The sequence below is a fragment of the Salvelinus alpinus genome, chromosome 9 (assembly GCF_045679555.1).
Source record: "Salvelinus alpinus chromosome 9, SLU_Salpinus.1, whole genome shotgun sequence".
Taxonomy (NCBI): domain Eukaryota; kingdom Metazoa; phylum Chordata; class Actinopteri; order Salmoniformes; family Salmonidae; genus Salvelinus; species Salvelinus alpinus.
In genome coordinates, this window is record NC_092094.1 from 6,870,255 (window position 1) to 6,886,842 (window position 16,588).

Here is a 16,588-nt window from a genome sequence, read left to right on the forward strand (position 1 = left end):
CTGCAACACAAACACAAGGCATTTGGAGTCCAGTCAGTGGTGTTATAATTAACTGCACTGCATTTTTAAAGATTGGGTGTGAACTCAGAGCAGAACAAACAAACACTGGAAAAGTCGAGGCATGTTTTTTTCCCCATGAATAGTAGTAATAATAGCAGACTACGAACTGCCACTAACATGAGACTCAATCAATCCTTGTCCCCTTTTTCCACCCTCTGGCCAGGGGCCTGTCGATACAGTCTGTGCCGGATGGACTTGGCCCAGCTATGGGGGGGTGAGGACCGCGGCCTCTCCCCCGTGGAAGGCAGGGATGAGTTGGGAGGACTGGGTGTTAAACCCTTCAGTCGTTTCCTCATCCCTCTCAGAGACTCTCGTCCACTCGTCCTCACCGATCTGGACATGTGGGACAGCAGGTCTCACTTTAAATCTCAGGTAAGGAACGATTTGTGATTCATGTAGGTGACTTATAAATTTGTGTTATGAATTAATTATTTAGATCATGGTGAGGCATTTTTGAGTGATGTTTTGTTCTGTTAGTCCTCAGCATGGAGTATGGCAGGTATGACTGGAGGGTTCCTCTCCAAAATGAGCACCGGGTGAGAACAGAAGCTTTTTTGTAGCCTTAAAGACATCAAGTTAGTTTTTAACCTCTAGGTTGTACATCTATTTAGGCTGCACCTTGCCTCTAGGTTGGTTTGAGCACTGCCTTTCCCTTTAAAAAGGTAGGTTTACTCAAAGCGTCTTGTATAATTTGATATTGATGACATCTGTTTCATGTGTCCTAGCACCTCCGTTAATGGCAGAGATGGTGGCTTCAGCAGACAGAGTGACCCAGGGCTGGGTAAAAGAAGATGGCAGTCGATGTCTCGCCTGGCCCCCGAGGGCGCCCCCCGGTCCCTCTCCCCTGTCTCCCCAGGGGTTGAGCTGAGAGCAGCCCTGGAAGAGAGTGGCTTTAGGTATGAGCCTTTATAACGCCTTATAACAAGGTACTTAGAGAGACACAACATATTATAACCCTTTATAATGCCTTATTATAATGTTATTAGATATACATAACCTACTGTATTATAAGCCTTATGACAAGGCATTATAAATATCATGGATAAATATAAGGTATTTATGTTATCTTATTATAAGGCACTACTTAGGGAGACATAGAATGTTATAAGCCTTATAATAAGGTATTATAAAGTCTCATATACACTTATAACCAGTAATAAAGCTTCTACACCGTGCTTCTACTCCTGCATTGCTTGCTGTTTGGGGTTTTAGGCTGGGTTTCTGTACAGCACTTTGAGATATCAGCTGATGTAAGAAGGGCTATATAAATACATTTGATTTGATTTGATAAAGCATTGTATCTGCAGGCGGGCAGAGCTGTTGCAGAGGCTGCGGGAGGCCCATGGGCGTCTTGACAGCCAGACAGACCTGTTGAAGAACAGACACACACAGCTGCAGCATAGCAGTAGTACTGCACAGCTGCTGGAGATGAAACACAAGGTAAGTGAAGGATCTCTGGACTTAAAAAGAGATATACTGCGGTTTAGTGATTCAGAAAGTCTACTGTCTCTGTGTACACTCTGAACTGGTCTTTAATGGTCATAACGTACTCTTAACTTCTATCCGGTACAGCCAGAGTACCCTCTCAAGGTTTCTTCCTTCTTGGAAGTTTTTCAACACCATTGTACCTGCACTTGTTTTTTGAGGTTCAGGCCAGGCCTTGTCTGGTTTCTGGGGTTCAGGCCTTGTCTGATCTTTGCGGTCTAGGCCAGGTTTTGTCTGGTCTTTGGGGTCTAGGTCAGGCTTTGTCTGGTCTTTGGGGTGTAAACCAGGTTTTGACTGGTCTTTGGAGTCTAAACCAGGTTTTGACTGGTCTTTGGGGTCTAGATCAGGTTTTGTCTGGTCTTTGGGGTCTAGGTCAGGTTTTTTCTGGTCTTTGGGGTCTAAACCAGGTTTTGTCTGGTCTTTGGGGTCTAGATCAGGTTTTGACTGGTCTTTGGAGTCTAAACCAGGTTTTGACTGGTCTTTGGAGTCTAAACCAGGTTTTGACTGGTCTTTGGGGTCTAAACCAGGTTTTGACTGGTCTTTGGGGTCTAAACCAGGTTTTGACTGGTCTTTGGTGTCTAGATCAGGTTTTGACTGGTCTTTGGAGTCTAAACCAGGTTTTGACTGGTCTTTGGGGTCTAAACCAGGTTTTGACTGGTCTTTGGAGTCTAAACCAGGTTTTGACTGGTCTTTGGGGTCTAAACCAGGTTTTTTCTGGTCTTTGGGGTCTAGGTCAGGTTTTGTCTGGTCTTTGGGGTCTAGATCAGGTTTTGTCTGGTCTTTGGGGTCTAGGTCAGGCTTTGTCTGGTCTTTGGTGTGTAAACCAGGTTTTGTCTGGTCTTTGGGGTCTAAACCAGGTTTTGTCTGGTCTTTGGGGTCTAAACCAGGTTTTGACTGGTCTTTGGAGTCTAAACCAGGTTTTGTCTGGTCTTTGGGGTCTAAACCAGGTTTTGACTGGTATTTTGGGTCTAGATCAAGTTTTGTCTGGTCTTTGGGGTCTAGGTCAGGCTTTGTCTGGTCTTTGGGGTGTAAACCAGGTTTTGTCTGGTCTTTGGGGATCAGGCTCACCCCTCAACCCGTTTGTCCCACAGCAGCTGGCAGATGCAGTGAGTGCTCTTGAGCAAGAGAAGGAGGCAGCTGAGTTGAGCCGGTTTGAGGAAAGCCGATGTCGAGGAGAACTGCAAGACAAGTGAGTACAATGACTAAGCCGCTAAGAATGGATTTCATGGTATTGAATGAGTTCATGCCATTCCCAAATCTCAGTGTAGATGAACAGGACAGCTATTCACCATGCAGGGGCCATTTCCATTTCAATTCAGTCATTTCAGGAAAAAATATATATCAAATTTAACTTCCTGAATGGACCGAATTGAAATGGATTTGACCCCAACCCTGCCATTCACCTCAGTTTTCAAACCTGATATAAAGAACTCCCAAAAGAGACGTCAGTAAATTCCATTTATATGTACATTTGAAGGGTTCTTCAACTGGAGAGGGACATGTCGAAGATGAGATCGTCTCTCGAGAGAGGGAGTGTTATCAAACCTGCGGCCCCAAGAACTAACAACAACCCACTCAGCAGGACCTTACCTGTTACGCAACAAGACTTGTTCAGAGAGGTACACTGTTTAACCTCATTGTAAAATAAAAAAAACTCTTTGGGTCCTTGATCTGTTTGTGCAACTCCTCTGATTGTTGTCATAACGACCATTAGAGCTGATACAACTCAAACAGATCTGGGACCAGGTTACTTGTGGATAACCTTGTTTAGAGTAAAAACCCCACGTATGGTTCAACTTTAACCAACAGGTTAAGCAGCACTACATCCATATGGACGATTTGACAATGTGTCTGTGTGTCCGCGTGTCCGTGCAGGGGAAGCAAAAAGCAGAGCGAGAGCTGTCCGGACTGAGAGAGGCCCTCAGAGAGGCCGAGGAGAGAGCAGAGGCCCTGGAGACAGAGAGAGACTTTCATCAACTACGCACCTCTAAAGAGGTGAGTCCAACAACTAGCCTCGACTAATGTAGTTTCTGTCCCAAATCACACCCTATTCCCTGTAGTGTCCACGACCTTTGACCGAGGATTAAAGGCCCTAGTCTGTCTGTGCAGTCTTGACAACTGCTGTGTTCATTGTTAACATTTTATTTTATTTTAAATGTGACCTTTCTTTAACTAGGCAAGTCAGTTAAGAACAAATTCTTATTTACAATGATGGCCTACCGGAGAACAGTGGGTAACTGCCTTGTTCAGGGGGCAGAACGACAGATTTTTACCTTGTCAGCTCGTAGATTCGATCTAGCAACCTTTCGGTTACTAGTACAACGCTCTAATGAACAGGCAGCTTTTAAATCACTGATGTACAACAGGAGAAAAAGGGGTCAGAGAACACTTCCTTGTGGTACTCCACAGTTTATACAGACTCTTCTATTCCTATTCATCTTTGTATCTCCAGCCCCATTCTCTCCCTACCTCCCACTCTGTATCTCCAGCCCTGTTCTCTCCCTACCTCCCACTCTGTATCTCCAGCCCCATTCTCTCCCTACCTCCCACTCTGTATCTCCAGCCCCATTCTCTCCCTAACTCCCACTCTGTATCTCCAGCCCTGTTCTCTCCCTACCTCCCACTCTGTGTCTCCAGCCCCGTTCTCTCCCTACCTTCCACTCTGTATCTCCAGCCCCATTCTCTCCCTACCTCCCACTCTGTATCTCCAGCCCTGTTCTCTCCCTACCTCCCACTCTGTGTCTCCAGCCCCATTCTCTCCCTACCTCCCACTCTGTATCTCCAGCCCCGTTCTCTCCCTACCTCCCACTCTGTGTCTCCAGCCCTGTTCTCTCCCTACCTCCCACTCTGTGTCTCCAGCCCTGTTCTCTCCCTACCTCCCACTCTGTGTCTCCAGCCCTGTTCTCTCCCTACCTCCCACTCTGTATCTCCAGCCCTGTTCTCTCCCTACCTCCCACTCTGTGTCTCCAGCCCCGTTCTCTCCCTACCTTCCACTCTGTATCTCCAGCCCCATTCTCTCCCTACCTCCCACTCTGTGTCTCCAGCCCCGTTCTCTCCCTACCTTCCACTCTGTATCTCCAGCCCCATTCTCTCCCTACCTCCCACTCTGTATCTCCAGCCCTGTTCTCTCCCTACCTCCCACTCTGTGTCTCCAGCCCCATTCTCTCCCTACCTCCCACTCTGTATCTCCAGCCCCGTTCTCTCCCTACCTCCCACTCTGTGTCTCCAGCCCTGTTCTCTCCCTACCTCCCACTCTGTGTCTCCAGCCCTGTTCTCTCCCTACCTCCCACTCTGTGTCTCCAGCCCTGTTCTCTCCCTACCTCCCACTCTGTATCTCCAGCCCTGTTCTCTCCCTACCTCCCACTCTGTGTCTCCAGCCCTGTTCTCTCCCTACCTCCCACTCTGTATCTCCAGCCCTGTTCTCTCCCTACCTCCCACTCTGTATCTCCAGCCCTGTTCTCTCCCTACCTCCCACTCTGTGTCTCCAGCCCTGTTCTCTCCCTACCTCCCACTCTGTATCTCCAGCCCTGTTCTCTCCCTACCTCCCACTCTGTGTCTCCAGCCCTGTTCTCTCCCTACCTCCCACTCTGTGTCTCCAGCCCTGTTCTCTCCCTACCTCCCACTCTGTCTCCAGGCTACAAAACACATGCTGCAGCACTTTTCACCTACCTTTCTCTCCCTACCTCCCGCTCTGTGCATCCAGGCTCAGAGGACAGTGTTGAACCAGACAGAGGAAGTGAACCAGAGACTGGGTCGTGCCTTGCAGACCCACAGTGAGCTGCAGGACCAGCTGAGTGAGGCACGCAGTAAGCTGGGTCAGGCCACTCTGGTGAGTGGCAGGGTTGGGGTCAATTCCATTTCATTTCAGGAAACCTTTATTCATCACTCAAAGGGACATACAAGCATTAACTCTGGTCCTGGACTAAAACAAACATAGTCAATGGATGTTCTTTTTGAATCCCGAGGACTGAGTTTAATCAGTGTCTGGGAAATCAACCCAGAGTCCTCTTTCACTCCACTGACTGGTCCTAACCACCCTCTCTGTCGAGCAGGAGAGGGACCTTCTGACCTCCAAGGTGTTGCGTCTGGAGGACAGTGTGGAGGACCTGAAGATCAAGCTGACCGGGGCCATGTCTGACAAGGACCGCTTACTGCAGGTCTCCATCCATCCTCTGTCTACTAGCTAAACTCTGTGGCCCCAATCCTAACTTCACATCCATGCATGATGAGTTATCGTGCAAATCTTCCGTTTACATCCAAGGCGTAATCATCGAGATAAGGGCATGCATCTCGAGTATAACGATGCAAAGATCCAAAGTATTTGTGCATAGATGTTTTGTCTTGGTGAACACCTGCGTATGTTCTGTCATGTATGCTGTACAGGAGAAGGCAGACCTGCACCAGCACGCTCAGGATCTGGAGCTGCAGTTGGAGAGGGCCCAGAGAGGCAGGGAAGGCTACACAGACCAGGTGTGTGAGCTCAGCAACCAGCTGGCCGAGGCCAAGGCCCACACCAACAGGCAGGGGCAGGAGACTGTGCAGATGAAGCAGGAACTTCTGACTGTGACAGAGGTGTGAAGTTTGAAAGAACTTGGTTTGGTTATGGACTGTGACGTAGCGGGTTTCAAAATTCAGGGAATAAAAAAAAAAGGGGTGTCAAGGCCGTCGAATGAAGAGGACCAAGGTGCAGCGTGGTGAGCGTACATATTCCTTTATTTATATGACGCCGACATAAACAATAAACAATGCAAAACAACCGTGAAGCTAAAGGGCTATGTGCCACAAACAAAGTTAACCTCCCAAAGACAGGTGGGGAAAAGTATGGTTCTCAATCAGAGACAACGATAGACAGCTGTCCCTGATTGAGAACCACACCCGGCCAAAACATAGAAATACAAATAATAGAACTAAAGAACATAGAATACCCACCCCAAATCACACCCTTTCCATATATATTTACCATAACAATGCACCCTAAAAGGGGAAACTTTCCATATATATTTACCATAACAATGCACCCTAAAAGGGGAAACTTTCCATATATATTTACCAGAACAACGCACCCTAAAAGGGGAAACGTTCCATATATATTTACCAGAACAATACACCCTAAAAGGGGAAACTTTCCATATATATTTACCAGAACAATGCACCCTAAAAGGGGAAACTTTCCATATATATTTACCAGAACAACGCACCCTAAAATGGGAAACGTTCCATATATATTTACCAGAACAATACACCGTAAAAGGGGAAGCTTTCCATATATATTTACCAGAACAATGCACCCTAAAAGGGGAAACTTTCCATATATATTTACCGGAACAATGCACCCTAAAAGGGGAAACTTTCCATATATATTTACCAGAACAACGCACCCTAAAAGGGGAAACTTTCCATATATATTTACCAGAACAATGCACCCTAAAAGGGGAAGCTTTCCATATATATTTACCAGAACAATGCACCCTAAAAGGGGAAACTTTCCATATATATTTACCAGAACAATGCACCCTAAAAGGGGAAACTTTCCATATATATTTACAAGAACAATGCATCCTAAAAGGGGAAACTTTCCATATATATTTACCAGAACAACGCACCCTAAAAGGGGAAACGTTCCATATATATTTACCAGAACAACACACCGTAAAATGGGAAACGTTCCATATATATTTACCAGAACAATACACCGTAAAAGGGGAAGCTTTCCATATATATTTACCAGAACAATGCACCCTAAAAGGGGAAGCTTTCCATATATATTTACCAGAACAATACACCCTAAAAGGGGAAGCTTTCCATATATATTTACCAGAACAATGCACCCTAAAAGGGGAAACTTTCCATATATATTTACCAGAACAATGCACCCTAAAAGGGGAAACGTTCCATATATATTTACCATAACAATGCACCCTAAAAGGGGAAACTTTCCATATATATTTACCAGAACAATGCACCCTAAAAGGGGAAACTTTCTATTAAAACCCCTATTTCTAGTCCTAGTTGTGTGCCTGTTGGTTCCACTTGTTGAGCTGAATTTTTTTGTACTCTGTGACTGAATTTTCTACCTGCTTAAGTGTTCCATATCCCGTCTGAATGTTTAACCACATCTATCTCTTTGATATTGGACAAGATGAATGAAAAGATGACATCAGAGCTGGAGATGGTCAGACAGAGGCTGGAGTCCTCATTGTCTCAGCTGCATGAGCTGGGGGCGGAGAGAGTCATCCACACCAATCAGATCGCAGCTCTGGAGACGGAGCGCTCGCAGCTGATTGGAGAGAAGGAGGAGTTGACGAGTGCTATTGGACGGGATGGAAGACAGGAGGAGGAAGTGACAGAGTTGAGGGAGAGTTGTTGTCAGCTCAGGTGAGAGGAATAGACTGCAGATGTAAATTTGGAGATCACCACTTGGTATCATAGCCTTAAGCCCAGATCAACCCCTAACGCTGACCTCGACCCCTAGGCCAAGATCCTAGATGACAATTTCACCAGAGTGCGAGATAGAGATACCACCCGCTGTTGCGGTGACTGTATTGCCGCCACACTGGCTGTCATGAGTCATGACCGCAGTAAAATTGCACGTGACCGTTGAGTCTCCTCTTGTTCACTTTGTACATGCGTTGGTAGTACCCAACTCGCTAACGACCATCAGCTCACTAATGGTCTGGTACTCAGGGCTCTATTGTCCCTCCATCAGGTCCTAATGGTTTGGTACTCAGGGTTCTATTGTCCCTCCATCAGGTCACTAATGGCCTGGTTCTCAGGGCTCTATTGTCCCTCCATCAGGTCACTAATGGCCTGGTTCTCAGGGCTCTATTGTCCCTCCATCAGGTCACTAATGGCCTGGTACTCAGGGCTCTATTGTCCCTCCATCAGGTCACTAATGGCCTGGTTCTCAGTGCTCTATTGTCCCTCCATCAGGTCACTAATGGCCTGGTACTCAGGGCTCTATTGTCCCTCCATCAGGTCACTAATGGCCTGGTTCTCAGTGCTCTATTGTCCCTCCATCAGGTCACTAATGGCCTGGTACTCAGGGCTCTATTGTCCCTCCATCAGGTCACTAATGGCCTGGTTCTCAGGGCTCTATTGTCCCTCCATCAGGTCACTAATGGCCTGGTACTCAGGGCTCTATTGTCCCTCCATCAGGTCACTAATGGTCTGGTACTCAGGGCTCTATTGTCCCTCCATCAGGTCACTAATGGCCTGGTTCTCAGGGCTCTATTGTCCCTCCATCAGGTCCTAATGGCCTGGTACTCAGGGCTCTATTGTCCCTCCATCAGGTCATTAATGGCCTGGTACTCGGGGCTCTATTGTCCCTCCATCAGGTCACTAATGGCCTGGTACTCAGGGCTCTATTGTCCCTCCATCAGGTCCTAATGGTCTGGTACTCAGGGCTCTATGGTCCCTCCATCAGGTCACTAATGGTCTGGTACTCAGGGCTCTATTGTCCCTCCATCAGGTCACTAATGGCCTGGTTCTCAGGGCTCTATTGTCCCTCCATCAGGTCACTAATGGCCTGGTACTCAGGGCTCTATTGTCGCTCCATCATGTCACTAGTGGCCTGGTTCTCAGGGCTATATTGTCCCTCCATCAGGTCACTAATGGCCTGGTACTCAGGGCTCTATTGTCCCTCCATCAGGTCACTAATGGTCTGGTACTCAGGGCTCTATTGTCCCTCCATCAGGTCACTAATGGCCTGGTTCTCAGGGCTCTATTGTCCCTCCATCAGGTCCTAATGGCCTGGTACTCAGGGCTCTATTGTCCCTCCATCAGGTCATTAATGGCCTGGTACTCGGGGCTCTATTGTCCCTCCATCAGGTCACTAATGGCCTGGTACTCAGGGCTCTATTGTCCCTCCATCAGGTCCTAATGGTCTGGTACTCAGGGCTCTATGGTCCCTCCATCAGGTCACTAATGGTCTGGTACTCAGGGCTCTATTGTCCCTCCATCAGGTCACTAATGGCCTGGTTCTCAGGGCTCTATTGTCCCTCCATCAGGTCCTAATGGTCTGGTACTCAGGGCTCTATTGTCCCTCCATCAGGTCACTAATGGCCTGGTACTCAGGGCTCTATTGTCCCTCCATCAGGTCACTAATGGCCTGGTACTCAGGGCTCTATTGTCCCTCCATCAGGTCCTAATGGTCTGGTACTCAGGGCTCTATTGTCCCTCCATCAGGTCCTAATGGTCTGGTACTCAGGGCTCTATTGTCCCTCCATCAGGTCATTAATGGCCTGGTACTCAGGGCTCTATTGTCCCTCCATCAGGTCATTAATGGCCTGGTACTCAGGGCTCTATTGTCCCTCCATCAGGTCACTAATGGCCTGGTACTCAGGGCTCTATGGTCCCTCCATCAGGACCTAGTGGCCTGGTACTCAGGGCTCTATTGTCCCTCTAACCCCTCTGCCATCAATGCAAATGCAATGGAAAATCACATAAAACATACACAGTACGTGCTTTTAAAAACTCACCTCACTGTGATGGATCAATTTGAAGTAAGAATTTGAACGACAGGTTGAAACAGAGTGGAAAATATGGTCTTTGTGGATGTGGTTTTCAAAGCCTAACACAATGAAATGGACAGCTCTTTCTAAGGTGGATGATTCATTCAAAAACATCCATAAGCATATTATAGCTGATGCGTACACATAGGCCTATACATGAGCTCAAGCCTGAATAAAACAAAACCTGAATAAAAATAATGACTGTGCCATTATACAATACATAACCTAATACATACCGAAGGCAGAATAAAAAAAAATTTAAATGGGGGGGGGGGATGATTTAAGAGATCTTTTGTACATAATTGGTCTAGCCTATTCTCCAAAATTAAACTAATTCTAGTAATCCCTTTTGATTGTGGGTATTATTATCATGCATACTGGATGGACTGGTTACCTTCTGCTACGCTCCAACACGTTCTATCCATGAGTCTGAGAGAGCACGTATGCCTTGGCGATGCAGTTGGTTCACTTTTGCATGACAATGACCGGCTGACACAATTTCATGACCGCCACAGGCCTATTTACACCTATCCAATCCTCTCAGATCTACACAAGTGCATTGTGGGTAGAGGCTAGGGGTTGATTTGTGTTTCGTAATGTCTTTAACACTCTCACACAACAACTATGGACATGTATTAATGATAGGATTGTCATCACTAACGTCAATAACATCACATCACCAGTGAATCCCAGGATGCCTTGGAGTCAGAGAACCAGAGGCTGCACGAATGCTGCCTGGCCTTGGAGGCGGAGCTCCTGGAAAAGGAGGAGGGGCTGTGTCAGAAGGGGGAGGAGCTGCAGCGGTTGGAGGCTGAGTCGGCTCAGAACATGGAGGAGCTTAGGGGTGTGGCCTCACACTGGAGCGAGAAGTGGCAGGATGTGGCTATGGCGTTACAATCCACCCAGGCAGAATTAGAGGAACTCAGAGAGAAGAACCCTGGAGATACAGTAAGATGAGATCGTCTCCAATGTACCGTGGCTGTAGATGTAGTAAATAAAAAACGTTAAATTAAATCAAATCGGTCAATCAATTGATCAAGCAATCGTCCTTATTTAACGTACCCTGGCTGTAGACACAAAACATCTATTTCAATGTCATCGCTTATTGATCCTCAGTGTTCTGTATTGTTGAGATCCGTGTAGTTGTATGATTTGTGGCTTTCAGCTTCAAGAGGAGGTGGTACGGCTGAAGGTGGAGGTCGAGAGACTTCAGACAGAGGGACAGAGAGACAAGTGAGCGTGGACTATCCGGTTTATGAATCCCAGACATTTCAAATGTCTATAATTAACCATTAAATGAATGTGTTCTTCGTTTTAGGGAAGAGATTCAGACTCTTCGTCAGCACTGGGCCAGTAAAGAGGAAGAGGTGAGCAGAGCCGTTAAAGATGCTGGTTCTCTGCTGAAGGTAGAGCTGAACGCTTGTAAACAACAGTTGGAGCTGGAGAGGAGCCGGAGTCAGGTTCTACACAACAGACTCAAAGTTAAAGACAACCCTCATATCTTGGGTAAAAAAATAATAATTTATTAATTAATTTGTTCAGCAATTCATAAATGAATTAAAAGGGAATCGAGCAGTGATAGGCAACCCTGGTCCTGGAGTACCGCAGATACTTCATGTTTAGGATTTAACCGACCTGGAAGACCAGGTGTGACATTTTTTGTGACAATCACTGATCATGATCACTACGTTTTTCAGTGTGCTGCCTAGTTGGCTTAAAAATCCGGCAGTACCTACGGCTCTCCAGGAACAGGGTTGCCAAACCCCTGGATTAGAGTGTCGATCTCTCACTCTGTGGTGCCAGTGGTGCACTACGGAACACAAGGAGTTGACACTGTTGTCCTCTGCAGGTAGGGGAACGGTAGAAACGTTTGATAAAGGGACAGAGACAGAGTGAGTATGATCCCATTCTTCTATTAAATATATCATAATGATGTATTTTCTATGAACGTAGAACCAGGACTACTTGCACAAGCATAGTAATGTATGAATTATGAAGAATCTAAATGTCGTCTGTCTCTAGATTCTGAATGCACTTAAATGCATCTTGATTTACCCACAGAGACACACAGAGACACACAGAGAGACACAGAGAGACACAGAGAGACACAGAGACACATTACACAGAGACACAGAGAGATACAGAGACACAGAGACACAGAGAGACACAGACACACATTACACGGAGACACAGAGAGACACAGAGAGACACAGAGAGACACAGAGAGACACAGACACAGACACATTACACGGAGACACAGAGAGACACAGACACAGAGACACATTACACGGAGACACAGAGAGATACAGAGAGACACAGAGTGACACACGGACACAGAGACACATTACACGGAGACACAGAGAGACACAGAGAGACACAGAGTGACACACGGACACAGGGACACAGAGACACGGAGACACAGAGAGACACACGGACACAGGGACACAGAGACACATTACACGGAGACACAGAGAGACACAGAGAGACACAGAGAGACACATTACACGGAGACACAGAGACACACAGAGACACACAGAGACACACAGAGACACATTACACGGAGACACAGAGAGACGGGGACATGGAAACACAGGAATATTTTCATTTTGTCTTTCCTAGTAAACCACCACAGACATGGGATGAACAGGTCTCGCTGGAGGAGCTGGGCCAGGTGAGGGCAGAGCTACAAATGGTCTCCCTGGAGGAGGTGGATGGGGGCCAGGTGAGGGCAGAGCTACAGATGGCCTCCCTGGGGGAGGTGGATGGGGGCCAGGTGAGGGCAGAGCTACAGATGGTCTCCCTGGGGGAGGTGGATGGGGGCCAGGTGAGGGCAGAGCTACAGATGGCCTCCCTGGGGGAGGTGGATGGGGGCCAGGTGAGGGCAGAGCTACAGATGGTCTCCCTGGGGGAGGTGGATGGGGGCCAGGTGAGGGCAGAGCTACAGATGGTCTCCCTGGGGGAGGTGGATGGGGGCCAGGTGAGGGCAGAGCTACAGGTGGTCTCCCTGGAGGAGGTGGATGGGGGCCAGGTGAGGGTAGAGCTACAGGTGGTCTCCCTGGAGGAGGTGGATGGGGGACAGGTGAGGGTAGAGCTACAGGTGGTCTCCCTGGAGGAGGTGGATGGGGGACAGGTGAGGGTAGAGCTACAGATGGTCTCCCTGGGGGAGGTGGATGGGGGACAGGTGAGGGTAGAGCTACAGATGGTCTCCCTGGGGGAGGTGGATGGGGGCCAGGTGAGGGCAGAGCTACAGATGGTCTCCTTGGGGGAGGTGGATGGGGCCAGGTGAGGGCAGAGCTACAGATGGTCTCCTTGGGGGAGGTGGATGGGGCCAGGTGAGGGCAGAGCTACAGATGGTCTCCTTGGGGGAGGTGGATGGGGCCAGGTGAGGGCAGAGCTACAGATGGTCTCCCTGGGGGAGGTGGATGGGGGCCAGGTGAGGGCAGAGTTACAGATGGTCTCCTTGGGGGAGGTGGATGGGGGCCAGGTGAGGGCAGAGCTACAGATGGTCTCCTTGGGGGAGGTGGATGGGGGCCAGGTGAGGGCAGAGCTACAGATGGTCTCCCTGGGGGAGGTGGATGGGGGCCAGGTGAGGGCAGAGCTACAGATGGTCTCCCTGGGGGAGGTGGATGGGGGCCAGGTGAGGGTAGAGCTACAGATGGTCTCCCTGGGGGAGGTGGATGGGGGCCAGGTGAGGGCAGAGCTACAGATGGTCTCCCTGGGGGAGGTGGATGGGGGCCAGGTGAGGGCAGAGCTACAGATGGTCTCCCTGGGGGAGGTGGATGGGGGCCAGGTGAGGGCAGAGCTACAGATGGTCTCCCTGGGGGAGGTGGATGGGGGCCAGGTGAGGGCAGAGCTACAGATGGTCTCCCTGGGGGAGGTGGATGGGGGCCAGGTGAGGGCAGAGCTACAGGTGGTCTCCCTGGAGGAGGTGGATGGGGGACAGGTGAGGGTAGAGCTACAGGTGGTCTCCCTGGAGGAGGTGGATGGGGGCCAGGTGAGGGTAGAGCTACAGGTGGTCTCCCTGGAGGAGGTGGATGGGGGCCAGGTGAGGGTAGAGCTACAGATGGTCTCCTTGGGGGAGGTGGATGGGGGCCAGGTGAGGGCAGAGCTACAGATGGTCTCCTTGGGGGAGGTGGATGGGGGCCAGGTGAGGGTAGAGCTACAGATGGTCTCCCTGGGGGAGGTGGATGGGGGCCAGGTGAGGGCAGAGCTACAGATGGCCTCCCTGGAGGAGGTGGATGGGGGCCAGGTGAGGGCAGAGCTACAGATGGTCTCCCTGGGGGAGGTGGATGGGGGCCAGGTGAGGGCAGAGCTACAGATGGTCTCCCTGGGGGAGGTGGATGGGGGCCAGGTGAGGGCAGAGCTACAAATGGTCTCCCTGGGGGAGGTGGATGGGGGCCAGGTGAGGGGCAGCGTTACATAAAGGTGTGGAACATGTTGAGGGACCGAGACACTGAACTGGAGGAGCAGCAACATGAGTTACAGTCAGCCAGGGGACAGGTGGGGTAGTCCGTTAATCAATCAATTAAACAATCCGTCAATTTGTTCATGTGTTTCCCTCTTCTGCACATCCTGAATGTCATGAGGTGTCACAGCTAAATAGTGAACTTCAGAGGCTGGAGCTGGAAGCGGCAGAGAGAGAGCAGCACCTGAGGGAGAAGTATGTTGAGCCTTACCTGTAACATGTAGATTTGGAAATGAACAATATCTCTCACAGCTAATCCAAAGACGACCCATGACGAGAGAATGTAGACGTATCACTGTCCCGTTTGCAGGGAACATGCTCTGAGGAGTCTGGAGAGACTGAGAGATGTTGAGAGGACAGAGGCACAAATCAAGGTTTCTACACTGGAGTTGAAGGTATTGAAGGGCTCTTATCACTTTTCAAGGGAATTACTGTATTTCTTTTGACGTTTTGTCCATTATGAAAGATTACCTCCCACTTTCTCTTTCTCTCTCTCTTGCTTTTTCTATCTCTCTTTCTCCTCCTTCCGCTCTCTCTCATTGCCACAGTTGATTAACCTAAAGGAGCAGGCCGGGGGAGAAGGTCTATGTCATGGAGGCCAAGAAAAAGCGCAGCACACGGACTCACTGAGGTCTCAGCTAGAGGGTAAGGTGTTTCTGTGGAAAGAGTATGAAGAAGCCACTGGAATCATCGCACTTTAGCGTTGAACTTTCAAACACGCTCTCTCTCTCACACAATTTGTCTCTCACACGCTCTCTCTCACACAATTTGTCTCTCACACGCTCTCTCTCACACGCTCTCTCTCACACGCTCTCTCTCGCACGCTCTCTCTCACACGCTCTCTCTCTCACACACTTTGTCTCTCACACGATCTCTCTCACACGCTCTCTCTCACACACGCTCTCTCTCACACGCTCTCTCTCACACGCTCTCTCTCACACGCTCTCTCTCACACGACCTCTCTCACACACTTTGTCTCTCACACGATCTCTCTCACACGCTCTCTCTCACACGCTCTCTCTCACACACACTCTCTCTCACACACTCTCTCTCACACACTCTCTCTCACACACTCTCTCTCACACGATCTCTCTCACACGCTCTCTCTCTCACACACTTTGTCTCTCACACGATCTCTCTCACACGCTCTCTCTCACACGATCTCTCTCACACACTCTCTCTCACACGATCTCTCTCACACGCTCTCTCTCTCACACACTTTGTCTCTCACACGATCTCTCTCACACACTCTCTCTCACACGATCTCTCTCACACGATCTCTCTCACACACTTTGTCTCTCACACAATCTCTCTCACACGCTCTCTCTCACACGCTCTCTCTCACACACACTCTCTCACAGAGAGCAGGAAGAGAGCCAATCAGCTGCAACAGGAGAGAGACCAGGCAGTTCAGAGGCTACAGACTCTACGCCAGCTACATCAGGTAGACTATACACAGCAGTGTTCCATCAGGTAGACTACACACAGCAGTGTTCCATCAGGTAGACTATACACAGCAGTGTTCCATCAGGTAGACTATACATATAGACAGTGTTCCATCAGGTAGACTATACATATAGACAGTGTTCCATCAGGTAGACTACACACAGCAGTGTTCCATCAGGTAGACTATACACATAGACAGTGTTCCATCAGGTAGACTACACACAGCAGTGTTCCATCAGGTAGACTATACATATAGACAGTGTTCCATCAGGTAGACTATACACATAGACAGTGTTCCATCAGGTAGACTATACACAGCAGTGTTCCATCAGGTAGACTATACACAGCAGTGTTCCATCAGGTAGACTATACACAGCAGTGTTCCATCAGGTAGACGATACACATAGACAGTGTTCCATCAGGTAGACTATACACAGCAGTGTTCCATCAGGTAGACTATACACAGCAGTGTTCCATCAGGTAGACGATACACATAGACAGTGTTCCATCAGGTAGACTATACACAGCAGTGTTCCATCAGGTAGACGATACACATAGACAGTGTTCCATCAGGTAGACTATACACAGCAGTGTTCCATCAGGTAGACTATACACATAGACA

The 16,588-nt window shown here is 48.8% G+C and overlaps 1 protein-coding gene across 2 annotated transcripts in view; it reads left to right on the forward strand.

Moving 5' to 3' along the window:
* LOC139584217 (myosin heavy chain, non-muscle) overlaps positions 1–16,588 on the forward strand; it is a 29,089-nt gene that overhangs the window by 532 nt on the left and 11,969 nt on the right. For both annotated transcript variants that reach the window (XM_071415812.1, XM_071415813.1), the window contains exons 2-21: positions 224–432; positions 538–596; positions 786–956; positions 1,368–1,500; positions 2,637–2,734; positions 3,023–3,164; positions 3,421–3,540; positions 5,249–5,374; positions 5,598–5,702; positions 5,929–6,117; positions 7,685–7,920; positions 10,739–11,003; positions 11,221–11,288; positions 11,374–11,561; positions 11,905–11,947; positions 12,675–12,726; positions 14,642–14,715; positions 14,831–14,915; positions 15,069–15,165; positions 15,882–15,964. In XM_071415812.1, coding sequence (XP_071271913.1) covers positions 250–432; positions 538–596; positions 786–956; positions 1,368–1,500; positions 2,637–2,734; positions 3,023–3,164; positions 3,421–3,540; positions 5,249–5,374; positions 5,598–5,702; positions 5,929–6,117; positions 7,685–7,920; positions 10,739–11,003; positions 11,221–11,288; positions 11,374–11,561; positions 11,905–11,947; positions 12,675–12,726; positions 14,642–14,715; positions 14,831–14,915; positions 15,069–15,165; positions 15,882–15,964 — 2,517 coding nt within the window. In that variant the 5' untranslated portion in view covers positions 224–249. The remainder of the gene's footprint in view (positions 1–223; positions 433–537; positions 597–785; positions 957–1,367; positions 1,501–2,636; positions 2,735–3,022; positions 3,165–3,420; positions 3,541–5,248; positions 5,375–5,597; positions 5,703–5,928; positions 6,118–7,684; positions 7,921–10,738; positions 11,004–11,220; positions 11,289–11,373; positions 11,562–11,904; positions 11,948–12,674; positions 12,727–14,641; positions 14,716–14,830; positions 14,916–15,068; positions 15,166–15,881; positions 15,965–16,588) is intronic.